The sequence below is a fragment of the Mesoplodon densirostris genome, chromosome 2 (assembly GCF_025265405.1).
Source record: "Mesoplodon densirostris isolate mMesDen1 chromosome 2, mMesDen1 primary haplotype, whole genome shotgun sequence".
In the NCBI taxonomy this organism is placed as follows: Eukaryota; Metazoa; Chordata; class Mammalia; order Artiodactyla; family Ziphiidae; genus Mesoplodon; species Mesoplodon densirostris.
Window position 1 is genome coordinate 164,606,032 of NC_082662.1, and position 27,564 is coordinate 164,633,595.

General features: G+C 33.2%; 1 protein-coding gene across 2 annotated transcripts in view; it reads left to right on the plus strand.

Moving 5' to 3' along the window:
• Window positions 1–27,564, plus strand: part of KIFAP3 (kinesin associated protein 3) — a 166,096-nt gene that overhangs the window by 115,039 nt on the left and 23,493 nt on the right. For both annotated transcript variants that reach the window (XM_060091281.1, XM_060091280.1), the window contains exons 17-19: window positions 1,261–1,346; window positions 14,088–14,277; window positions 20,094–20,193. In XM_060091281.1, coding sequence (XP_059947264.1) covers window positions 1,261–1,346; window positions 14,088–14,277; window positions 20,094–20,193 — 376 coding nt within the window. The remainder of the gene's footprint in view (window positions 1–1,260; window positions 1,347–14,087; window positions 14,278–20,093; window positions 20,194–27,564) is intronic.

Genomic DNA, 27,564 nt, shown 5'->3' on the forward strand with positions numbered 1-27,564 from the left:
TATATCTGTATCTGAAAATAACTTGTTTGTCCTCTTTAATAATAATTTAGCAGAATATGGAATTCTAGATTTCCAGTTGCTTTCCTCAGCAATTTGAAGGTATTTTTCCACCTTGAATTGCTGCCAATGAGAAGTCTGTAGTCTACTAATTATCTGTCATAAAGTCTGATGACACTTTACTTTTTTTTCCCTTATAAGTGACTCGATCTTTTTGCCAGGAAGACCAAAGTATGTTTCTGGGTTTTTTTAAAGCCAAGTAGTTTTATTAGAATTTGACTTGGTGTTCATCATCCTTGCTTGATTTTTCCAAGTATGCAAATATAGTCTTTCAGTATATAGTTTCTTCTTTTTTTTTTTAATTTTAGGCAAATTTTCTTGAGTTGTAGTTTATAGTATTTGTTCTGTTGCTTTGGTTGTCTTCTTTAGAATTTCTATCAATATTATGTTGGATCTTCTTTACCTATCTTTAGTATCTGTCATTTTCTAATCTTTTAAATTTCTTTTCATTTTTTAAAATTTTACAAATTTTCTTCTTTTTTACCTTCTGTTTAACTTAGAGTTTTATCTGTTGCTTTTATTTACTCTTGCATTACTATAAACTTAGTTTTTATATATTTGAAATTATTTTTATGTTTATTTTTAGTTATTTCTGGAATTATTTCTCTGAATTTTCTAATTCTGATTCATATTCTTTCATATATATCTGTTGATTTCTTAAATTCTTTTATTTCTTTTTGAAATATTAGGGTTGTAGCTTTCAGTTTTTATGTGAAAATGTCTTATGTTTTCTCTTCCTTATAATAACCATACCCATATATGGGATTTGACTATGATTCTTTTCTGTTGTTGTGCAAAATTTTTGTATGTGAATTTTTGTGTAAAATTAATTTTTCTGAACTTTTAGGAGGGTAAGGTCAATCAAAGTTTTACAACTATGCAGCTGTAGAGCTCCTTCTTTAGTTACTTTCATAAGTTTCATGGTTTCAAAAATATGGCCTTGGATGTTCTGAGATTTACTGGCTCTGTTTTCCTTACCCATTTTTATCTAGTTTTTTCCCCCCTTTCTTATCCCTATTATCCATGTTTTTAAATAAATGAAATATTAAATATTTTGGTCATCTTGTTGTAATGATTTTATTATAAAATTTGAAGTTAAATTTCAGACTAACATTTGAATTTAGAGAAATGCAGGATTCTCTAACATGATTGAATAGCTGCAATCTCAAACACAGTTTGTTTCTTTAACCACTTTTTATTTAGAGGCTCCAGCATATCTCATAGATCTGATGCATGATAAAAATAATGAAATCCGAAAAGTCTGCGATAATACATTAGATATTATAGCGGTAAGTAATTTTTCTTCCTACACAAAGTATAATAGTCTTTATTTTGTGGGGCGAAAGAGACATTGTACACCTGTTTAGAACTTTGCATTCAATGTACGCATTGAATTTGAATTTTGGTAAAGTTCAGAAGATGCAATGATACTAAATTCACTTTTTTTTTTTTTTTTTTTTTTGTGGTACGCGGGCCTCTCACTGTTGTGGCCTCTCCCGTTGTGGAGCACAGGCTCCAGACGCTCAGGCCCTGCGGCCACGGCTCGCGGGCCCAGCCGCTCTGTGGCACGTGGGATCCTCCCGTACCGGGGCACGAACCTGCGTCCCCTGCATCGGCAGGCGGACTCTCAACCACTGCACCACCAGGGAAGCCCCTAAATTCACTTTTTAATTGAAGTATAGTTGATTTACAATGTTGTATTAATTTCTGCTGTAAGCAAAGTGATTCAGTTGTACATATACATACATTCGTTTTAATATTTTTTTCATTATGGTTTATCACAGGATATTGAATATAGTTCCTGTGCTATACAGTAGGACCTTGCTGTTTATCCATCTAGTTTGCATCTGCTAACCCCAAACTCCCACTCCATCCCTCTCTAACCCCCTTGGCAACCACAAGTCTGTTCTCTATGTATGTGAGTCTGTTTCTGTTTTGTAGATAAGTTCATTTGTGTCATATTTTAGATTCAACAAAAAAGTGATATCATATGGTATTTGTGTTTCTCATTCTGATTTACCTCATTTAATATGATAAACTCTGGGTCCACCCATGTTGCTGCAAAGGACATTAGTACATTATTTTTTATGGCTGAGTAGTATTCCATTGTATATATGTACCACATCTTCTTTATCCATTCATCTGTCAATGGACACTTAGGTTGTTTCCATGTCTTGGCTATTGTGAATGGTGCTGCTGTGGACATAGGGATGCATGTATCTTTTTGAATTATAGTTTTGTCCAGATATATGCCCAGGAGTGGGATGGCTTGATCATACGGCAACTCTATTTTTAATTTTTTGAGGAACTTCCATACTGTTTCCCATGTGGCTGCACCAGCTTACATTCCCACCAACAATGTGGGAGGGTCCCTTTTCTCAACACCATCTCCAGCATTTGTTACTTGTCGACTTTTTAATGATGGCCATTCTGACTGGTGTGAGGTGGTACCTCATTGTAGTTTTGATTTGCATTTCTCTAATAATTAGCGATGTTGAGCATCTTTTTATGGCCTGTTGACTATCTGTATGTCTTCTTTGGAGAAATGTCTGTTTAGGTCTTCTGCCCACTAAATTCACTGTTTAAACATTATTAAGACCTTTGGCTTTCAACTTTTAAGTATAGGCTCCTTTCTTAAAGAGATTTTATACATATTCAGAGGTTTAGATCTGGTCTAAATGCCATCTCAGAATCACTTGTTTTTCAGAAAAAGTATTGCAGAGAAGCAGGGAGTTTGATGACAGTTTTGTCAAAACTTAACACAGTCAACTTTGCAGTTTGGCCATTACATTTTTTTAAAATAAATCTTATATCAACTATTTTTTCAATTCTTTGATAATTTTTGTTGTAGATGTAGATTTGTTTTATAAGTTGCTTTGGAATGATGAAACACCCCAAAATTTTAATGTTATTCATGACTTTAGAAGTTTTTAAAGTATATGTAACTGTAAGAATTCGATCAGAGGGATAATCTGAGCCCTGGATTAGAAACTTGCTCACTGTGCAGACTTTTCTTCAGACACTGTGCTGCCCTTCTGCCTGGACTTGACCCTTGTACCTGGGATGTGCTAGATGCTGGATTACTTTGAATATTTTTTCTCATCTATGGCATACGCACATGCACAACCTACTTCCTTCTTTGGACTGGATTTACACTGTTTATTTTGGCTCATCCTGTAGAAAATTTCTTGAATATAGCCTATACAGTAGTTTTTCAAAGTTTTACTTAAGTGTTTTTAAAGGATCAGAATAGCAGTTTAAAGAATCAATTAACACCTTCCTTGAAATCCTCTAAGTTGGCATTTCTGCTAGTGATTTCATTACAAAGTCAGATCACTACCAGGTACTTTCTGGTCCATTTCATGCATTTTATTTTAGAAATTCATCTTATTTGATTTCATCTGTTTTTTTGGATTTGACAAAATATATCATTACTGGTTTAAAACTAAATCTTTAAACCCTTATTGGCTTAAAACTAAAACTAAATCTTGACATTTTAGTTTTGATATCTAAATTAAAATGGGGAAGCTTTATGTATTAAATCCTTGCTTCACCAAGATGTCTCATACATATAAGCCACTGATCACAGGGTTTATGAACAATATCATGACTCATGTACTATTTTCTAGATCACTAATGTCATTGTTGTATATAAAGTATATAGTATAAGAGTAAGAAACTTCTTAAAGTTCTATATCTGATTATCTTACCTTAAGCAATGAGGAAAAGAGAGAGATGTCAGTCTGTTATGAATTGCTTTTATCATACTTTTAAAATTACCTTCTTTTGAGAAAAAGTAGATGGAAGGTAAAAATATGTTTAGATTTATGTACTAGGTACGTTTGGTTTAGAATACAGGCTAGTGATAGTTCCAAAAGGCCAGCTTAGTCTTATAAAAATATTTATTGTAAAATGTGAATTTATTTGTCATAAGATAAAATTTTCATTCCCAATTATTTCTAAGCTCTGGGCTGAAACCTCTTATCTTAAACAGGAGTTATCAGGCGTTATCCCCACCCTGTGTCTTCTGTCCTAGCTCTCTCTCTCTAGAATCAACATTTTGAAAGAAATGTCTACATATTACTTCCTTCATTTCTTCACTTTCCCATCCTCCTTTCTACATTCCCTTTTTTCCTTTCTACCAATTCTTGCTTCTGCCTCCATTACTGCGTTGAAGTGGTGCTTACGAAAGTCACCTTGACCTTCATTTTTCTAAATCCAATGAATATTTTTAGTCTTCATTTTACTTTGTTGATCCTACCCTCCTTGCAAGAACTTATAAATCCTGGTCAGAGTTAAAATGTAAAATCACAAAGAAAATTATTTTAGATTATTACATTCATAAAAAGCCTTGTGAATAAGAGGACTTCCAAGAAGAATCAGCAAAATGAAACTGGTGATATCAGCTACCTCTGTATGGTTCCCTAAGATGCTGTCTGATCATGTGAGTTAGTATAAAACAAATTTGAACAAGTAATCTGAAAGTTCACCTAATCTCTCTATACCTCTCTACACTGGACTTACAAAGTAAGTATTTGATGTGGTGCCAAGTAATTTTAGATTGTTTCATTTCATACTTTGTAAAACTTAAGTCTAAAAAGATACTCAGAAATACTAGAGTTGTTAAACTGAGAATATTTAAAGATATTCACATGTGAATTATTCATGTGATCTGGAAGTCCTATGCTGTGCTACTCAACTGAGTCATAGTCATAGCTGAGGTTCTTAGAAGAGAAGAAGTAGTCCAATACAGCTGATTGGTGGGCACCAGACTCTGGAAACATCCCATGTTCTGCTAGAAGAATGTTTTTTTACCTTTCTGCTATTACACACCTTGTAGGATTCAAGGCCCTGGCTCAATTTTATCTTGGTAATAGGAAACTGTACCACCAGGGGCAGCTTCTCCCCAAAACATTTTTCTTCCCTTCTCAGTTGAGTAGGGATTCTGATCTTAGATTCAACTTTTGGCCTCTATGAAGTGGCAACTTGATCCAATAGAGTATTGCATTGAGAATACAACTGATTCTAGTTCTCTCACCTGCTGAATAATCTCAGGCAATTTAGTTAACTTTTTGAAGATTTAGTTTACAGTGACACTTCTGAGGATTAAAGAAGTTAGAGAAAATATATATGAGCATCTGCCACATGATGGTCACTCAATATGTTTTGTTCAAACTAAACCAAAATTCACACCAAGTTGTGAAGTTTATATATAGATTAAATATCTGGATCAACATTTCCTTTCCTTAGTACAGTTAATTATTTATGTTATTTTCTGTTCAACTTTTAAAATGATATGGGAAGATAATCTGTTCACAGTTTGGATTTTAACTCTGGAAAGTTATTTGGAATATATATTTTGGCCAGACATATTTCTATTTCTAGTTTACTTTAAGGTTGTCCTGCAGAATGGCTGAATTTGGCATTTTAAGACTTCATGTCAGGGAAGTTAACAGAATAGGTCAATTTACTGAAAGGTGTTGATTAGGACAGTGTAGAGAAATAGGAAGCTACTTTTGCTAGCGTAGAAGTGCCCCATGTGTTAAATTGCCCATGTTCTGAATCTGTGGTGACTAATTTGGATTTGGACTCAATTTATCAGACCAAACCAGACTAACCTCAGACCAAAGTTATACTCCTGGTTTGCTGGGCCTCATTTGGAAGAAATTTGAGGAGTGGGGCATTTTGATGCATCAGTAAAAAGACAGCTTCTCAGGTCCACTTGGGACGTAGCTGCCATTCTTTAGTTCTTTGAGCTCAGACTCTATTACTGATCACGACGCAGGGTGTTATTTGCTTGTCCCAAATCTTTTTAAAGAGTAAAACAAGAGGAAATTGACTTAATTTGAAACAGGAGAAACTTTGATTAGACACAGCAAAGATGATGAAACACTAGAAATAGGCTGTCAAGGGAGAATGTGAAGTCTGTCCAGTTAACATTAGTAACAGCTAAATAACCAACTTTCTAAAATAGCTTGTTAGAAACCTGGATAAAATGGAAGTGGATGATCTCTTAAGACTCTTTTTTACCTCTAGATTTTGATTTCCGAGTATTCTTGGCATGGCTGTGATCAAAAAAATATAGAAAGAGTGGGAATATTTGTAGCTTAAGGCGATTTATCTTTAAGAAAGCAAACTTCTTGCGCTCAAGACAAACATCATGGAATAATACCAAGAAAAAGTAGATACCTTGCAAACCTTAGGGACATATGCCTTCTGCAGTAAAGTATTCTTTCCCCAAATTATAGAAATGTTACATTAGTGATGAAGTGTTTAATGTATTTAGGCCCAGGCCCTCAGTTGGTGAATTGAAACAGATATGTGTTCAGAGTACTCTTTGTACCGTAGGGGATTACATGTTTGGTGATGCAGTCTCTGTTGCCTCATCAGCAAATTATTGCCTGTCTGACTAGGCTTTGCATGTAGCTTTGGGAGGCAGGGAATGGGGTAGCTGCAGGGAGGAGAAGGGAGGCCAGGAGAGAGGAGCCTATCTTCCTCATCTTCCACGGGAATTATACAGCAGTTGATCATTGCCTTTTCTCTTCCAAGCTTTGAAGATCATCAAGGGAAGATCAGAACCCTCTATACATAGAGAGCTTCTGAAAACCCAATTAGATTTTTATCCCTCAGTCCTTCCTCAGCTTTGTATGAAGTATTTAAGAACCTCAAATTCCTCCCCAATTAGTAAACAATTTCCTCCCCTGATATTACTGGGTTGTCAAACATTTAATACATGTTTATTAAGCACATACTGTGTTCCAGGCAACTAAGGTTGACACTGGGAATAAAAAACAACACGAAGTCTCTAGAATATAAAAGTTTACAATCTAGACACCAGGATACTGTCATCTAGACATGAACTGGCCTTTCAGGAGCAGTACTACTACATGGGCTGTCAATAGATATTCTGTACTAATGCATTGCACATTGTATCTACAGGATGTTTATGGAGAAGGGAATGTACCTAGGTTCTCTGGTAAAATACTGATGTCTGTTGTCTTTCTAGCCAGCCACAGGCCTACATGTGATCTGATACTAACACAGGTTTGTGTCACTAAGATTTTTATGGCAGCTTTTTCTCTTTTAACTCTTAATTTTGATCATTGGCAAATTGTGTGTATTATAATAATCTGGAATTATTTTAAACTATGAAAACAAAGTGCTATCTTCATTCTAGGATAGACACAATTATATTTAATAAGACTGGTATATTGAAGTGAGATAAACTAATGTAGGTTTACATGTAACCCCTAAGACATCAACTGTCATAGTCCCCACAAAAATTACCAGGGGAAGCCTGTGTCAGACAGAAAAGGTGGATTTATTAATAAACGTCCAGCAAGGGAGAACACAGTTTTAAAATGTCTTATAATATCTTGAAAGGGAAGTTATAGAGAAAGTTTCATAGGGTTAGGATTAGGGTTAGCTTAAAACTCAGGTTATTTCAGGACAGGATTTCAAAACCATGGAATGGGTAGGGATTGGTAAAATGGGTAGAAGGTTTTTACTTTTAATTGGCTTGCAGGTTGGTTATGGGCACAGAGCGGGGATTTTCAAGTGAGTTGTTGACAGAAACTTCTAAAATGTTCTTTCCAAAGCAGGTGGAGTTGGTTCTTGCTTGTTTTACAGTCTTGGCAAATTTTCATTTCTCAGATTTGTTAAGTTTGATGTTTACTTCTCAATTCCATACAGTCAAATTGGGCTTCGTGAGATAAACCCAGTTGGTTTTAGTGGTTAACCCTCTTATGGAGTTCACTTTTATATTGCATAAATCTGAAAGGCAGAAATTTAAGATATTTTTCTAGTTTATTAGAATTTACATGCATATATATATATATATGCATGTGTGTGTATTCCCTGCCAGTATTATGCATGTTACTTTATTGGTTTTTTTAATTGTCAGCAGTTAAAAAAAGAACAAGCATGGTATGAAAGAAAAGTCATGATTCCTTGCTTAAATAAACTTTATTCAGTTATATCTTTTATTCTGTGGACATGATATTTGAAATGATATTACACAGATGAGCCTCCTCATTGCTTTAAACAGAGGTTGAAGAGATAACCGTACTTTGAGGTCTGGTTAGAAAATGCCATGGTCAAGACTAAAGGGCAACATTTGGGACAGTACTATTGAGAAATAGGTAGTATGTGCATAAAAGTCAACAACTCTATTATGTATGTGTGTTTAGTTATGTGTTAGATAAATATAGATAATATATACATATCATTGGGAGAAGTATTTTCTAAGCTATAAAAGGCATCTTTTTAGCAGCTACTATCTTAATCTTAATGAGCAACTAAATTACTCTAGATCTGCTTTAATTTAGTATGAAGAATTGTATTAAATAAACCATATTACATTCTCAATTAGGGGGCTGCCACGTTAAAGGAGAAAGGAAAATCTGTTTTCCATCAGTTACGTTAGAACACAAAGCAGATCTATGTAGCTCTATGTTACCCTGTAGTGTGTTAATCAGATACAAGGTGTGACGGAAGCCAGTGACAAAGAGTTTTCCTGATAGTGAACAGGCTCTGGTAATAAGCTGGTTAAGACTTCATAATGTTTCAGTGGTTAAGTAGTAAACAAAATGATATAGGACTTCAAAAAGGATGGCACATTCCATATAAAATCAAACCATAAGTCTTTTGTGACACTTTAGAATTTATGAAAGCTAGTGCTTAAGGTCATAATGTCAGGAGCTGAGAAGAAAATAAAAGACAAAGCATGTGTACCTTTAAATACAAGACAAACTAGAGTCCCAAAGCAAGGATATCAGGGTGCACTCCTTGTGAAAAGAAGCATTTCAAGAATGAAGAAAAAACAACTATATTCCTAGAGTATTTCCACAATAGCTTGATAAATTTTGATGATGTTTCTTGCCTGTGTTTGAACTATGACATCCCTGAATTCCCATAGCTATTTTCTGATAATGAGGGGGCAGTGATATAAGAGGGAAGTAGAGATTTGGGGAAGAGGGGTTAGAGGGAATTGGTTTTAATTGATATATGTTGAATTTATTACATTTTGATACAATATTCATTTAGAATTGCTATATAATTTTTATATAATTTTTAAAAGATGACCTCTGTATGTTGCTATTATTCTGCAGTTTTCGGGGATAGTTATTTCAACAGCTTTATGAGGTAATGGTATTAATTATAGATTTGTATTTGAGGAATGCTAGAACTTGAATAAATCTTAGATTTGTTTCATTTTACAATTGAAGAATCTGAGACCAACAGATGTTAAAATACCTTTAGAAGTTTGCATATTTCTGTTAGTATCAGAACTAGAAGGAGAACCCAGGTCTCTTGGCCCTTATCCAATGTTCTTTGTATTATACCATACCACATTATTAGTGTCTATAAATTCAGACTCTGAGACACAAACAAAGTGTGACTTTGCCAGGGCTATTAAACTATACTCATTGAGGATAGATACAGAAGATAGCTGAGGCTAGGGATTCCAGAATATGCTGGTCCACTGCGGTATGATAAAGCTTTCAGTGGTTTTCACTAAAATGGAAAAGAGAGGGAAAAGAAAGAAGTGTGTGTGTGTGTGTGTGTGTGTGTGAGAGAGAGAGAGAGAGAAAGTGAGAGAGGAAAGAGAAGAGAGAGACCAGAACTGGGGAGGAGTTGTAAATGTAAAGTTAAAGTGTTTTAGTGTTGGGAAGTTATTATCTTTATTTTGAGATCGTCTTTCTCACATTTTTAGTCTTAAAATGGCCTTTCTTTTATAAAACAATAATAGTAGGTGGCAGTTGATTTACATTTAATATCAGTCCCACAGATTTACTTTTTTAAAAAAATAAATTTATGGGCTTCCCTGGTGGCGCAGTAGTTGAGAGTCCGCCTGCCGAGGCAGGGGACACGGGTTCATGCCCCGGTCCGGGAAGATCCCACATGCCGCAGAGCGGCTAGGCCCGTGAGCCGTGGCCGCTGAGCCTGCACGTCCGGAGCCTGTGCTCCGCAACGGGAGAGACCACAACAGTGAGAGGCCCATGTACCACAAAAAAATAAACAAATACATACATACATAAATTTATTCATTTATGTTTTTTTTTTTTTTTTTGGCTGCGTTGGGTCTTCGTTGCTACACGCGGGCTTTCTCTAGTTGCGGTGAGCGGGGGCTACTCTTCGTTGCGGTGTGCAGGCTTCTTATTGCAGTGGCTTCTCGTTGCGGAGCTCGGACTCTAGGCATGCAGGCTTCAGCAGTTGTGGCACTCGGGCTCAGTAGTTGTGGCCCGTGGGCTCTAGAGCACAGGCTCAGTAGTTGTGGCACAGGGGCTTAGCTGCTCCACAGCATGTGGGATCTTCCTAGACCAGGGTTCGAACCCATGTCCCCTGCATTGGCAGGTGGATTCTTAATCACTGCACCACCAGGGAAGTCCTAAGTCCCACAGATTTACTTTTGAACCTTTCTAAAATCTAAAATTCTTGGGACCACTGTCCTAACCTATTAATTCACTATGGTTGATAAATAGATCTTCAACATCCATAAGCTAAAATATTTAATTTTCAAGAAATATGGAACATAAAAATCAGTGTTTCAGAAACATAAAGATGAAAAATACAGCATCATATAGCAAACCTGTACTATCTTTTTTGATTCTAACCAATTTGCTATTAAGGAAAAAGAAATGAAAATATTTAAACAAATATTGCATTCCTCATAACATGCTTCATTCCAAGATACTACATTTGGTGAATATTCGAATACCTGAGGCTGCATTATCACAAACTAGAGCAAACCTTTATGGCACAAGTATAATATCTTAATAATGTTTTATACTTAGCCTCTAAATTTAAAAATGCATATTTTAAAACATCCTCCAAAGTTAGATGTTAATATTAGAATTAAGAAAGTCACTGAAAACTAGTATATACCAGTATTTATTGTGGTTCTATCTAAGGTAAAGATATTAGGGTATTTTTTCTATAATTTTCAACTTTCAGTCAGGAAATAGTTTTATAATGGAAATAGTTTTATAATCATAAAACTCCAAATGTTTTCAAAAAGTCATAACTGCTTGAGACTTTAAGGCCTTGATACTGTTTGGTCAGGGTTTTTTGCCATTTTCTTTCCTATGATCTATAACAAAAAGCTCACTGTACTTAATAAGTCTCAAGGCCATCTCTTGTGAAAACTCCACGTGTCACTGTAGTGGATTCATTGTAGTAGGAATCTGTAATCATTGTTGCATCTTCTGCAGAACATAATTTTCTATATCCTAAACGATTACTCAGCTTGGTATAGAATAACATATTCTGTTTCATATTTACTGAGGGAGAAACTTTTGTTTTTGTTTTTTTTCTGAAGAGCTGAGAAGACAACCGTAGTTGTCATCCAGTAAACAATAATGTACATGTTACTCATTATGTTAGTCATAGAAAAGTAAGCCTGTTGTTTTATTGTACAAAAATACTTAAAATAAGAATAAAATTATCTTTAATAAAATAGTACAATCTGTATCATTGTTACTGTACTTTTTGGCCTTATAATGTTAAGAGATGCCCTGGTTCTGTGGGGTTGCTCAGTCATAAACTGATATTAAAAAATAATCATAATAAAAGGAAGGCAAAAGCTTTAAAGGAATTCAGATCAGCGTACGGGTAGTCTTATTAAATCTGATGCTAACTCACTGCATTGGAAAATCAGCTTTCCCAAGACACTAACAAGTCAAGCTTTAGTGTCACAAGCTAGCCATGGAGTCTCATGGATGTTTTTGGTTTGTGTGTTTGGACTTCTGTCAAATATAGTGTAGATAGTCTTTAAACAAAAAAACTCAGGCTTGTGTGTGTAGGTTCATTAATAAGAACATTGCAATAAGTTTAAAGGGTAATAAGGCTTAAGTTAGAAAGGCTGTTGTTTGTGATGAAAACAGCTTATTTATTACACATTTCTACATTTATTAGATGTATTTTTATTATTAAACTAGAATAGTAAAATCTTACAAGAAGGATAGAGATGATAACTCATAGAATAAGCGTGAATTTTCTTCTTTGTGCAGAGCATTACTTACTAGGCCAAATACATTTTTATGGCTATGCAGTTTAAGGATTTACTTTTTTATTTTATTTTTTTGGCCACACCATGCAGCATGTGGGAACTTTGTTCCCTGACCAGGGATCGAAACTGCGCCCCCTGCATTGGAAGTGCAGAGTCTTAACCACTGAACCACCAGGGAAGGATTTACTTTTTTAAATTATACGTACCTCTGTAACGTTTCACAGATATTCACAAGAAGCAAGTTTTAGCCTTAGTGGAATAGCAAACCCCATGTTTTACACGCTTTGGGTGCTTGATGATTTCAGCTTCTGTTCTTGCACTAGGAGTCCACATGCTTGAACTTAAATTATAATAAAACATTCAAATCATATGTCTATCATCTTCCTTGGATACTTCTTCATTCAGATAATCAAATTTTAAATTTTTCTACCAAAATGAAAAGTTAGTTTTCTGCCTCTTGCCAAGTGGAACAAACTACTATTCATGAAAGAAACAATACCACTCAAATTAGTTCCATATTTAATGTAGATCTAATAGGATATCTAGTATTATAAGGCATATTCTATTAAATATTGTGATTATAACAGTTGAGTTAATGTTTATTATTTTAAGTAAAATGCAATAATATTTATGATAACTTTTATACAATTTAATTTTAAATAATTATATTAGGAAATAAACTGACAACTAATAGGAATTTTAATAGATAACCACTAGAAGGAATGAAAGGTTAATAATTTGGTGGCAAAATTGCCATTAGCAGTACCATAGCCAAAAAATATCTTCTACTTCCACCAACCTAAGTTGAAAAGTAACATCTATATAGTTTCAGAGTTGTACAGTATAGAACACACAGTCTAACAGCTGACACTGCTAAAAGATATATTGATAATGTGAGACTTAAAATTTAACAAGAAAAATTTTGATAATAATAAATACATTTCTTATAAAATTTCATATGTATTCTTACATCCCAGAAATTTATTCTGTGATGACAGTTTTTGACTTCAGCCTTACTTGGCTTTGTATGACAATTGCTCGGCATTTACCTAAAATATATATTTGGTCCACCTCTTAGTTATAGTGATCATCCTAACTGTTGGAGGACAGTAGTATTGCCTGGCCCCTTTCCAACTTAAAAATAACTATAAACAAAAGTGTTAAAGATACGACAGAGGAATTTAAAACTAAGAACCCGGTGATTAGGATGACAAGAAATACCTGAAGCCTTTTTTTCCATCTAAGTCATCAGTGGTGCTGTCCATTAATTAAGTGAATACACTTGTCAGAAGTGATCACAACCTGTGGAGCTAGATAGATTCAGCTGTAACTTTTGTAATAATTTGCCTACTTGTCCTTCAAAAACACGCACCAATGAAGTTCTCTGTGAATAGATGCTACAGATACAAAGAATAAGCCACAGTCTTGCTCCTCAAGAGTTCATGGTTAAAGCAGGAGATGTTTAAAGAAATAATTATGACCAAATAAGACATTATTATTTTGTGGCTGAAACAAAATTGAATTAAATTCTGCTATTTGTTTTTTGTAGTAAACCATTTCAGCTTTTAGGAGAAATACTTTAATAGTACTTTTTTTTTTCCTACTGAAAAATGTTATCTAAACAAAAAGATGCAGTGAAAGATGTAATTTTAATGCTTAACCACCTGTCATTAGTGCCACAGTAATTAGAGCCACAAAACTCTTTGGAAGCTGAAGTCTGGTTGCTTACCTAAATTCTAGTAATACTTAGATAAAGAATTTGTGAAATCTGAACTTTTCCAGTTTTTGCCATCGCCAATGGCGATTAATAATCCAAACAGAGATGTCTTTAATATATGTAATAAATTGATTTTTATTGATTATCGTGTCCAGTAATTCTGAACAGGTACTTTTAATGTTTTCTCTGACCCAAACAAAGGCCCCCAAATTCTCTTCTTATAAGCTAAATGTACTGCTATCTGAGTGCCAAGGAAGTGCCTTCATAAGCTTACATAAAAATAATTGACTTTGTTTGCAATAGGAATATGATGAAGAATGGGCTAAGAAAATTCAGAGTGAAAAGTTTCGCTGGCATAACTCTCAGTGGCTGGAGATGGTAGAGAGTCGCCAGATGGATGAGAGTGAGCAGTACTTGTATGGTGATGATCGAATTGAGCCATACATCCATGAAGGAGACATTCTTGAGAGACCTGACCTTTTCTACAGCTCAGGTAAAATGATAACCAAAGCAAAAATAAGTAGTCTGTGTGTGTGATATAAATAGGGATTTTTGTCTGCCAACCTTGCTCATTCCCACGCTTTGTAAGCACTTCTTTTAGTATATAAATGGCCTTCTGCTAATGATTTTAGACATAACATCAGTACACATACCAAGCAAACCTATTAACTCACCATTATTTTTTTCCAAGTTAGTCTTTGATGTGATCCCCATTAAAAAGGCTGTGACCAGGAAAGTTAATTGCTCTTAGTTTATTATTTTCTAGAATGTGTAACTTAAAATGACATCTTCAAGATTTCTGACTTCTGTTTGAAAATGTGATATTTTTCTCTATTCTGCATTTATTTAAATGTATAATTTACTAATTGATGTTTTCTTTTCCAGTGTGTTTCATTTTAACAGTCTCATTTTGCCATGGTTTTGCTTTAGTTTCGAACTAGTAACCCCTGTTTGGTTCTCTGGTTGGGAAGATTTAGACACTTTATAGCAATAGTTTTTTCATTCTAAACTCTTGCTAGTATTTTCAAGGCAAAATTTAATTTTTACATAGATCTTACATACCCTTGTTGATTCTGCCATCCTGCCTTTTTTCCAGGGATTTTGGAACTAAGAACAGTAAGTTTTTGCATATTCTCCCTTTTAATGTGTTGCACTGTTACCGGTATTAATTACTTTATTGAAGTCATTTAGTTGAAGAGCCCAAAGTAGGGATTTCTAACTAAGATCTTTAGCAGGTTGCAAATAAAAAGCATTTAAAGTAATTGTATCTGAATTAATGGCTCACCTTTTTTTCCTACTATGTATTCATTCATATATTTTCATAATTGTATGCTGTGCATATTGCCCTTAAGGCTGCATTATTTTTATATTTGATATAGATGCTTGAATCCTAGAAAATTGGTACTTTACTTTGAAAATTAAATAGATTTCTTCCTAACTGAACTTTACAGTAGTTATGAAGTACTGCTTTGAGTTTCAAACCAGCTGGAGTAGTTGATTAATTTCAACCAACCAGAATTTCTTAATTCAGTAATGGCAAGCAGCTGTTCCTTACCTAGTCAGATATTCATGAAGTAAAATGATGTAAAATATATATGATGTGAATTTTTTGATAATGGAAATCAGAATTTCTTGGAATCGGTTTTCTTGCTTTGAAAATTGATAGATAGCTACTTTTCAGTGTGAATCAATGAGCAGTTTCCAAAAATGCGTAAAACTTGTAACCACCTCAGTATTTAACTTTGTTTTAATACAATTAGAATTTCAGAACAGATTTCTGAAAGATTATACCACTTTTCCAAAATTAATTCATTTAAGTTGACCCCTTAAAATGAAAATCATAACATTTTTCTGTGAGATACAATTAAAATGTACAACCTATGCTTTTGTGAGAAATCTGAATTGTACACATTTTTATATATCTAAATTTAGAAACAGCCACAGCTGATGGAAAAATAAATAAGTTTAAGCATTCGAGGGGTGAAATGTTATCTTTAGATAACCTCATGGTTGTTTTTTTATACCTATAGCCTGATGATATGGTACACACTTGACAGCAGAGATTACATTGCTATGAGTTTAAAGATATAATTCTCATATCAAGCCACCTGTACTTTTTTAGTTTATTATTTTACCTACTTTATTTTTCATGAATAGTTCATCAACTAAGTGAGTCTCTGTGGTGTTTTTGATATGTCATAGAAATCTCGACAATGCTAGTCTCTTGTCTTTTATTGTGTGCAGTTGTATCTTCAGAAACATCAGATAAATTTGTAATACTGCAGATTTGTTGGGATGCTTTAGCTATCTTACTTAAGTCTCTGGGTCTCCATGAAACTTTAGGCTGCTTCTGATAAAAGCAACTGCAGTAGTTTTTCAACCACAGAGTTTAAGCTAAATGGCCAGTGATACCCTGGTCTTATTTTTTATTTAAAAATGAAATAACATTTGCTACTTCCTGGTCATTAGTATTGCCCTCTATGCTTTCCAACTGTTAAACATATCAAAATGTATCTGTTTCTTTCTTGCTATTATTTTAAAAAAGGACCCTCGGTTCTGTTACCTGAAATAGAAATCTACTTATACATCTCCTTATAGTTACATTATTTTTTTTTTCTTAGTCTAAAATAATTGTGATTGCAGTTACTGACTAATTTCCTTTTCTATCATGAAAATGATGCTGTTTGCTTTAGTACTTTTTACCCACAGAGGAAGTATATTATAATTTATAAAGCGGTATTGCTACTACACACTTCTAAATTATTTGTTACTTTTTTGCTTTTGTTCTTCATTCATTGTGATGAATCTTATTCTTAGCATGTATTATGTAATTATATTACAGAATATGAAGCTTAAAATGGTTTATTTCTGTCTCAGGATCATTGTAAAACCATAATTTTCATTTACCTATGTGTTTATGTGATGTATCTTATCAGGTGTAAACAAATAAGTTAGGATTTATCTATTTTAGTCATTTCTTTTTCTCATTTTCTTCACTCTTGATATCTGTTTCCTCCCACAGTCATGATTTCACTTTTAGCTAGTTCACCAAAGAGCCTAATACTACATTTTCATTTGACTTTTAGAAATAAAGTTTACTTCAGTAACAATATATAAGAAGATACTGAGTTTTTGTATTTACTTTTATTCACAATATGTATAAGCCAGTTTTTTTTGACTGAGTTTCAGAAATGAGAAAGTTGATAAATTATCTATGCTGGCAGTAAATTTGCTTTGATTTCATTCTTGTTCCAATACATACCCCATTTTACTCATAACCACATTTATCATCATTACTTAGAGCACCTCAAGAAGGTGTGTTATATAACTATGGTCTAAAAGGTTTCATGTAATTTAATAACCTAAATGTATATAATGCTCTACAGTTTACAAAGTGCTCTGGTATATATCCTCTCTGTCTTCTATTTGTTCTCTGGGCATTTAAATGTTACGTGAAATTCTTTGATTCCTTGTTGCTATCTTTGAAACAGTAAGGTTAGAGTAGGAACTTCAGAAGGACACTCCTAGATTTATCTGAATACGTGATTACAACCAAAAATACATGATTCCTTTTCAGTATTTCTATGAAAATTAATTTTGGTTACAGAATGCTGAGAAACAGATAATTCCAAAGAAGTTGAAGTGCTTGAGTTGATGATTTAAGATATAATTTAACTTTTATACTTCATTATAGTGAAGAATGATTGCTCATATATCAGAGTTACCTAAATTTTGTCAAGTCATTAAAGGGCAGTGTAGAAGCTGTAGTTTACTGAATGAATTGCAGGGCCTTAGGATTATTAAAAATTAAGTTCAGAAGTATAAATTTACTCTTTATTCACATATCAGGCTTATTGTATTACTAAACTTACTGTATTCTAGGTTTATAAAATTTCTTAAACTAGTTGTATTCTGGGTTTATAAAATTTCTGGCTGAATCTTTAAACTCAAAATTTTTTTAGTTTCATCTCTATTTGATGAGATCCCCGTTTGTAGTTCCCTGTATTCCATTTATCCTTTTTACTCATTTTTCCCTTTGAAGACAATGAGAGCTCTGAATCAAAATGGAGATGTTGAGAATTTGACAACAGTTTTTCATTTAAGTTCTTCCTCATCTGATTCACTTCACTAGATTGTGTTTCATGTAATATAAACTTTTAATGTACAATTCAGGTATTTTTATTTGGTTGTATTTATATCTGAGTGTTATATTTCTGAGTTTAGAATCTTTTATGCTGCTGGCATGCTGAATATCTTTGTATTCATTTTCAAAGTGTGGTATACATTTTATTTTGGCATTTTACTTAGCTTTGTTCCTCTAAAATTGGCAGATTTCTTAACTCCTGATCCTAAATTATTTGGTTTTAATTTAACAGAGAAACTTGTTGATTTTTGTGGTTTTCACCTTGTTAATTTTAGCCAAACTTTCACAGTCTTAGATCCATAGAAAATTAATCTTTTTAGCCGCTTAACTGTCAATCTATGGTGTCTTGGCATTCCCCTAATTTCATTTTTTGTAACTTTTTTTGTGTTTAGCTGGACTTTTGGTTTATAGAATTTTTAACTTTTAGAGGACACAGAAACTGGACTAAATATTACATACTTTTTAGCTACCTCTTAAGTATTTTAAATTTACTAAAGTAATAAGGTAAATACCAGAGGTATTATTAACAATTCAACAATTAAATAATAATGCAAGTCTTTAGTATATGGTATGTAACAAATGGATATATGTAACAAATGAGTAGTACAGGAGTCTTATGGAAATACAAATTATTTTTACCTATTCATTTCCCAACTCTATTAATCTTTACCATCTATTCGATTTTTAATACACTTACTCCTAAACAGATTTTATCATTTAATTCCCAGCTGTCTATCAATACTCAAATCAGTTACACCTCTGCCTCCCTCCCTTCCCAAGTAGGATTTTCTAACCCCTACAGAACACAGTAATCCTTCTGTAGCTTTTTCAGCCTCCAGCATTCATTTAGTACTATATCCCTTCCTGTTGTGTATCATTTATTAATGAAATGTATTATTTAATTGCATCTTAAGTGTCTATTTGTATTTCACTTAACCTGAAATTCCTGAAAAAAGAAATTATGTATTCTAAGTTTTTCTACAGGACCTAGCAAAGTATTATTGCATGTGGTAGGTGTAAAATGATTGTCTGGTGACTGAATAATTTGCTTACTATGTGCCAAATTTATAAACTATGTTGTGGATACCACCTAACCAACAAGTGACATAGAGGTCACTTACCAACCAAGAATACTTTCAGAAAAGGAAACTTTAAAAGGCCTCAGAGCTTTTCAAATAGTAATTACAAAAGCCATATACTAAAATACATTGGTTCTATGCATAAGACAGCCCTGAAGCCATCACTTAGATCTTTTTTCCTCAGATTCTTCTTATTCTTAACTTACTCATAATTCTATCAAAAATAGGTCATCTGGATTCTTAGATTGGAGTGAATGAGAAAGTAGTATCACCCTAAAATCAGCAAGAAGTAATAATAAAGACTTAGATTTAGGAAAAGGAGCACTTTATAAGCAAAGAAAAAGTACTCAAAAAGCATAGTAGTGTAGCCACATAGCGTAGGTAATCAAATATATCTAATAACCTAGGGCATTACTATATAATAATTGATGTTTATAATGAAGATTGAGTTATCAAGAAGTTTTAAAATTATATTCAGTATACTTTTTAAAAACACAGGAAATATAAAATGTATTTTCAAGGATTTCTAACCCAAGTTTGTGTGTTTGTTTTAAGGTTTGACACTTAAAGTGTCAAGCATTGCTTATATAAAAATTCACTTATTTGAAATGTATAATTCCCTAATCATACTACACAAATGAAGCTGTCTGGGTATAAAATGTCGGACATACTAGAGTGTTGGTCTTTACCGAAACCATGCTATTTAATGTCTCTTCTATTTCCTTACTCATTCTGTTTCTTAGCCTGGAAGGTTTATTGTCCCTCACTATCCTACCTCATCCCTTAACTTTTGTTGTCTTCTCCACAAGACTAGAAGCCCCTTGAAGGCAGAGATTGTCTTATTCATCTCTGTAATAAAATAGTACTACCACATAGTAGATGCTCAATAAATGTCCAATCATTGTAAAGAATACTTAAGTATGTATGCTCTTCTGTTCATACTCCCAGAGAGAATTGAATATCATGCTAACATTTTTCTTCCAGATTAAATATACAGGTTATTTTCTATTGTGTTACTTGATAGAACAGTTGCCTTTTTATTCCCTGCAAAGATGTTTCACTAGTTACTATTTTCTTTCTTCCTAGATGGATTAGTTGCCTCTGAAGGAGCCATGAGTCCAGATTTCTTCAATGATTATCACCTTCAAAATGGAGATGTAGCTGGGCAGCATTCATTTCCTGGCAGGTAAGCAGTCTTCCAAGAAAAATCTAATATATGCTGTTCCCCTTGTTTTTGAAAAGCTAAAATTCTCTTCACTTCCCATTTTTCTTTTTCCATTAAAGAGTAAAAAAAAAAAAAAAAAAGAATCCTGAGTATTTTCAAGAACATACTCATTTGATTTTAAATTAATTATGAAGTCACATTTTGTATGTAAAAAAATGAAGATCACAGTTCTAAAAAAATGTGTGTGTGTGTATATATATATGTGTGTGTGTGTGTGTGTGTGTGTGTGTGTGTATATATATATATATATATATATATATATATATATATATATATATATATATATATGCTTCCTCGCTTTGGAAAATACAGGCTGTCTATTGAAATAGACAGTACTTTTGCCAAATTAATGACCCAGATTGTTTCATAAGTGTTTTCCAAAGCCAATAAAATATAAAATAAGAACACAATACATGTATTTTTTTTAACTTTGTTCTTTTTTTTTAACATCTTTATTGGAGTATAATTGCTTTACAATGGTGTGTTAGTTTCTGCTTTATAACAAAGTGAATCAGCTATACATATATATATATCCCCATATCTCCTCCCTCTTGTATCACCCTCCCTATCCCACCCCTCTAGGTGGTCACAAAGCACCGGGCTGATCTTCCTGTGCTATGCAGCTGCTTCCCACTAACTATCTAGTCTAAATTTGGTGGTGTACATATGTCCATGGCACTCTCTCAGTTCATCCCAGCTTACCCTCTCAGTTCGTCCCAGCTTACCCTCTCAGTTCGTCCCAGCTTACCCTTCCCCCTCCCCGTGTCCTCAAGTCCATTCTATAGTAGGTCTGTGTCTTTATTCCTGTCCTGCCCCTAGGTTCTTGAGAACCATTTTTTCTTCTTCTTTTTTTAGATTCCATATATATGTCTTAGCATACAGTATTTGTTTTTCTCTTTCTGATTTACTTCACTCTGTGTGACAGACTCTAGGTCCATCCACCTCACTACAAATAACTCAATTTCATTTCTTTTTATGGCTGAGTAATATTCCATTGTATATATGTGCCACATCTTCTTTATGCATGCATCTGTCAGTGGACACTTAGGTTGCTTCCATGTCCTGACTATTGTAAATAGTGCTGCAATGAACACTGTGGTACATGACTCTTTTTGAATTATGGTTTTCTCAGGGTATATACCGAGTAGTGGGATTGCTGGGTCATATGGTAGTTCTATTTTTAGTTTTCTAAGGAACCTCCATACTGTTCTCCATAGTGGCTGTATCAATTTACATTCCCATCAACAGTGCAAGAGGGTTCCCTTTTCTCTACACTCTCTCCAGGATTTATTGTTACAATACATGTATTTTAACAATTATTCAGACATCACCATTTTAAAAAGTTGATGCTTTGATTAAATTAAAGACTTTTCCTCCCTTCATAGCATTCAAATAAAATATTTAAGGAAAAAAAAACCTAACATGCCAGCATTGTTGTACAATTATAGTAAAGTTTCCCCCAACAGAGATCCTGCTTCATTACTGGTCTCATAGATTTTTTAAGTCTTGCCAGAAAGTGTAAATAATAATTTTCCCTTCATATCATTGCTAGAGGTGTAATATTTTAATTTAGAATGACTATTGAAATTTCACATTAAAATGGTCCAATGAATAGGTGTAGTCTTTTTGCCCTTAAGACTAGTTTTTCTTTAGATTATTGATTTAATTTTCTCTTCTAAAATTATAATTTTATTAACATAAATATTTATGTTTGGAGGATGTGTTTAAGAATACAGTTGTGGGCTTCCCTGATGGGGCAGTGGTTGAGAGTCCGCCTGCCGATATAGGGGACACAGGTTCGTGCCCCAGTCTGGGAAGATCCCACATGCCGCGGAGCGACTGGGCCTGTGGGCCATGGCCACTGAGCCTGGGCGTCCGGAGCCTGTGCTCCACAACGGGAGAGGCCACAACAGTGAGGGGCCCGCGTACCGCAAAAAAAAAAAAAAAAAAAAAAAAAAGAATACAGTTGTGACCAATGTGTTACAACTCTTGAATCATCACTTGTAGTAAGCCATTTTAATTCAATAGTAATAATTATTGCAACCATTATCAATTATCTATTATGTATAATTAATTTTGCAAATATTTATTATGTTTATTTTAACCTACTTAGCAAGATTATTATAATGTCTATTTTCATAGACATTTTAAAAATGAAGAAATCAAGGCTCTAATAATTTAAGTAACCAACTAACACATGTAGGATGATAGAGAAAAAAATTTGAACTTAGGTCTATATGTCTTATGGTCTTTCCAGCATAACACAGTATGTAATTTTGAAGGAAACATAGCATATTATAGTGACTTTTAAGTGTTTTTTTGTTTTGTTTTGTTTTGCCACAACCCATATTAAGAAATACCTTTCATATTGCAACCCAGTACACACATACATATTTATATATATATACATATGTTATATATATACACACACATATATATAAAACAAAAAATTCTTAAAACAGTAATTAATTACTCTTACTATCTGTAATGCACAATGATATATTCTATTTTAGTCTATTCAATTTTATTTTTAAAATGCAGATTGCAACCCACTATATTGATTTCACAACCCTCTGTTGGTCGTGACAAAAGTTAAAAGCATAGTGGAAAAATACAGGGGTATTTTATGAAATGTAATAACCTTATATGTAGTTCAGTAGTCTTTAGTGAACTTTAAATAAATAATAACACTTTAGAAATAGTTTCATTGGTGTACTGGATTGTCATGATGAGAAACTACTTGCCTTAGGGGGAAAAAAATTAAACATGGTTAAATACCAGAAGCATATGGCTTTTGATTACTTCTGATGTCTCTGTCTATGTTAGCTATAATTATTTAAATAGAGATTCTCTTTAATTATTATAACTATTATACTCCATCATGTGACAATTCACTGTACAAATGTTTTCTGAAACATAATTAGAAAAGGAAGAGGTTATTTCATTATATAATCCTAATGTTTATATTGAAAATTTTTGCTGATAGCATTTAAAAGATTAATTTTTCTGCCATTTATGTTTCACTATGAACAAAACATTGTTTTTGTGTGATACTAACCATGCATTGCTTATTTGAGAAAGACATGATTTTTTTCTATAGTTATGTGATTTTAAAGAACCTGAACATTTTCATTAAAATTGAATATCCAAAGGAATGAACTTGAACTCAACTCAGCAAAATCTTTCATTTCTGGTTTTCAAAAATGGTCATTTTATAAAACAATAAATATGTTTAGAGAGATGGCTATACTCAAAGAGTAAGTTATGTACTGTGTCCAAAGATTTCAGGATTTTATTCCTCAGTTCTGTTAACAAGTTGTTTTTTAAAAGACTGGGAAAGTTCTCTTACCTTTGTGCCTTTAGCTCCTTTTCAAGAATAAAAATATATAAGTAGCTTTGTTCACATCATAAAAAACACATCACAGCAATGTTGGTTTAAAGGATTAGTTAATAAAACTTCATGTAGACTATATATTTTTTCAAATCAAAAGAGTGATATACTTATTTATTATAATCATTTTGAATTGAGAATTGTTTGCCCTTTCAAAAGAACTTCCCTTGAGAAAGCTAAGTCTTTCATCTCTTGTCTTTTGTAATTTTTCAGGCCTTAAATCATGTAACTGTATCATTTTCTCTTTGTATTTCCAGAAGAAATAATTTACTATGAATTTCCTCAGTTTTTTTCTAAGTAACAGATCAAATAAAAAGGGACTCTAAATTTTATCAGCAGATATACAGAGAAAGCTTACAGTATAACCAAAAATTCATAGTTGTTCTTTGCTACATTTTTTATTGACCTTCTCTAGAATCATTTACTCTTTCTTTTATGAATCTTTTTTGTTGTTAGGATTGTCTTCTAATAGGATTTCTTTGTTCTTCTTTGATAGCAACAAACCATGGATCTTAACTCTGGCTTATTTTCTTTAATTCTACAAAGATTTAAGTATTTTAAATTGTTCCATAATTATTCACATATTTTGGCATGATAATTTTTATGCATAATGTCCCAAATGTGAAATTTTAAACTAATGGCTACCTTTAGGCTTCTGATATCCAATAGGTAAATTTAAAACCTATTAGACCAAATAACATTGACTTAAAATGATGCTTTTGAAATATTTCATTTTAATTGATTTTAAGCAAAATGGGAATATTTTTTGAAAAATGTAGACAGAAGGTGTTGAACTCTTATTCTTCATCTTTACTGTGAAGATGAGAATAAGCAGACGTATTGAACAACATGAAGAATTTGGGTTAATTATGGAAGAATAATGTCTTGATTGAATTTTGAATATTAAAAAAGCTGATTTTAAAAGCAGGAAATGTTATCTATTTTGAGGTGGTTTTTTTTTTAACATCTTTATTGGAGTATAATTGCTTTACAATGGTGAGTTAGTTTCTGCTTTATAACAAAGTGAATCAGTTATGCATATACATATGTTCCCATATCTCTTCCCTCTTGCGTCTCCCTCCCTCCCACCCTCCCTATCCCACCCCTCTAGGGGTGGGAAAGCACCGAGCTGATCTCCCTGTGCTATGCGGCTGCTTCCCACTAGCTATCTATTTTACGTTTGGTAGTGTATATATGTCCATGCCACTCTCTCAGTCTGTCACAGCTTACCCTTCCCCCTCCCTATATCCTCAAGTCCATTCTCTAGTAGGTCTGTGTCTTTATTCCTGTCTTACCCCTAGGTTCTTCATGACATTTTTTTTCTTAAATTCCATATACATGTGTTAGCATACTGTATTTGTCTTTCTCTTTCTGATTTACTTCACTCTGTATGACAGACTCTACGTCCATCCACCTCACTACAAATAACTCAATTTCATTTCTTTTTATGGCTGAGTAATAGTCCATTGTATATATGTGCCCCATCTTCTTTATGCATTCACCTGTCGATGGATACTTAGGTTGCTTCCATGTCCTGGCTATTGTAAATAGAGCTGCAATGACATTTTGGTACATGACTCTTTTTGAATTATGGTTTGCTCAGGGTATATACCCAGTAGTGGGATTGCTGGGTCGTATGGTAGTTTTTTTTTTCTTTAAATCAGGAAAATTGTCCAGATGACTTACAGATTCATTCCCTGTTCTTCATCATGTATCTTTGATTAACAAGCAGTGTCAAGTTAATTGGAATAGTAATAATATTTTAAAAATGTACAAAATGTGAATTTTTATAATTACCATTGTTTCTAATGATTTGAGAACATGAAACAGCATACCAGTGCCAAGTGGCATGCTATTCAACCAGTAATCGTGACTAGTGGGTTCAGGTAAAGTAGATAATCCCAAGTTTCTGCAAGGTAAAGAATAAATTTCTAATTTGTGTAAGAGTTTTTGTTTTTTAATTGTTCACAGAAAAATTCTTCAGTTTCTTCCTAAAATAACCATGTTTAGTAATGGGACAAGTCTGTTAAAATGGGGTAACTGAGTCAAATTTAGAGTATTGTTTAAACAGTTCAAATTGTATATTTCTTAAAATCCAAGTCGGGGGGGTCCTTCTTAATCTGAATGTCTGCATTTTTGTAATGTAGCAGGGCAGTTTAATTGGAAACAGTGAAAACTGTTAAACTCATCCATCCTATTCTACAAGGGAGACTGGATGTTTGATAAAATACATACTGGCAGTTGGACAGCGAATCCTGGGTTTTAGACATGTGTCACTATCAGTTTGAACCTCTTGGCACCAGAATTTCCCAACATTTTGAGGTAATGCAAAGTGTATTAGGGCTCCAAGGCATTAGCTATAGAGTTGACATTGCCAGAGGGTCAGATGTAAATCTTCCCCTCCCAAAACCTGAACTGGCCGTTAGAAAGTAAAGTGGAACTTGCTATTGAAGCTAATTAAAAATAATAGGAGTAAGACTAGCCTTTTTTCCCCTTATATACAATGTATCCGTACCATATTTTTGGACAGTTTTTTTTATTATAACTCTTACTTTTCAAGACTAACAAGAACCTTATGTTGAGTATTTTTAAACTGCTTCCAGCTTTTACAAATCAGTTTTTGTTGCAGTAAAAATGGTCCATTTTTCTTTTATAAGAATCCAATTTTCATAAACTGGAAAAAAATTTCAGAGACTGCTTAGGTTTCCTTGGGGCTTTGAAAAATATTTTTCAGAGGGCCTGAAGATCTCCTCTGTGGTTGGCACAGTGATGTCATCTACTGACCATTTCACTAGAGTCAGAGATGAACTAGATGTGTGCATTATTGAGCCATCTGAATCTTACACTTTCATTTTCTGTGTATATGCCTACCTCTTTTTTTTCTTTCTTAGGGTACTTGGTGATTAACTTTTCTGTTCATTATATGTATTGTATATTTCACATATACACCTTTTATTCTGTTCTCTCTAATATATTTTCTTTAAAACATTAAATCACGGTTGAAACATTAGTTGCACTTTTTAAAATTGTACTGACTAGAACTAACACATTATTTTCTTAATATATGAGAAATAATCTTTTATCCAAAATTTTAAATGTATAATTTTTCCTAAGACAGGGACTCTACCTGTAAAAATTAGACTTATTTCTTTAGCTATAAGGCCACCTTCATTAAGCTCAGCCATTTAGTTGACTCAGTTATTTCACTTGAGAAAAGCAACCTTAAAATTAAATATTGCCTGTCTAAAAGGCATTGTGTAGTATTTACCGACCTTTTTAATTATTCCTAGAACTATATATTAGGGTATTATTTCAAAGCAGTTATTCAGAAGATAAATCAAATTATTATCTATATTACAACCCTTAATTTGGCAATCGAGAAATTCTCATATATTGAGATAAAATTAAATATGCCTATAAAATCCCTTATTTGATAAGTCCTATATCAATTTTAATTGATAAACCAAACTCTTCCATTTGTTCTAATAGTTTAAGTTTTAGTGACCTTCATTACTGTGGCAGTAATGTAGACATTATGTGGAAGGATCAAAAGAAAGTGAAAAGAACTTCATAGAAACATTTCCCTTTGATAGATATTGGAGACCAACCATTTGTTCAGCAGCATTGTAAGAACTAAATGAATTATAAAATACTTATTAAATCTTTTAAAGATAATCATTTTAAAAAACACTGCTTTATTTAGTGTGTAGCTTTTTTGTTCCTAATTTCTTTATAACTTTTTCTCAGAGGAGAACATGCTTCATGAAGTCTTTAAAAAAACTCCTGACTTTAGTTAGTAATTTTTCCAGACATGGTGAATATAAAATAAAGCAGCCAGATTCTGTTTTCACCTATCAGTTGCCAAAGATTTTCTAATGCTAATACCCACACATGGGAGCAAAGAGGTACTCTGATACACTTCTTGTGGGACTTAAATGGAC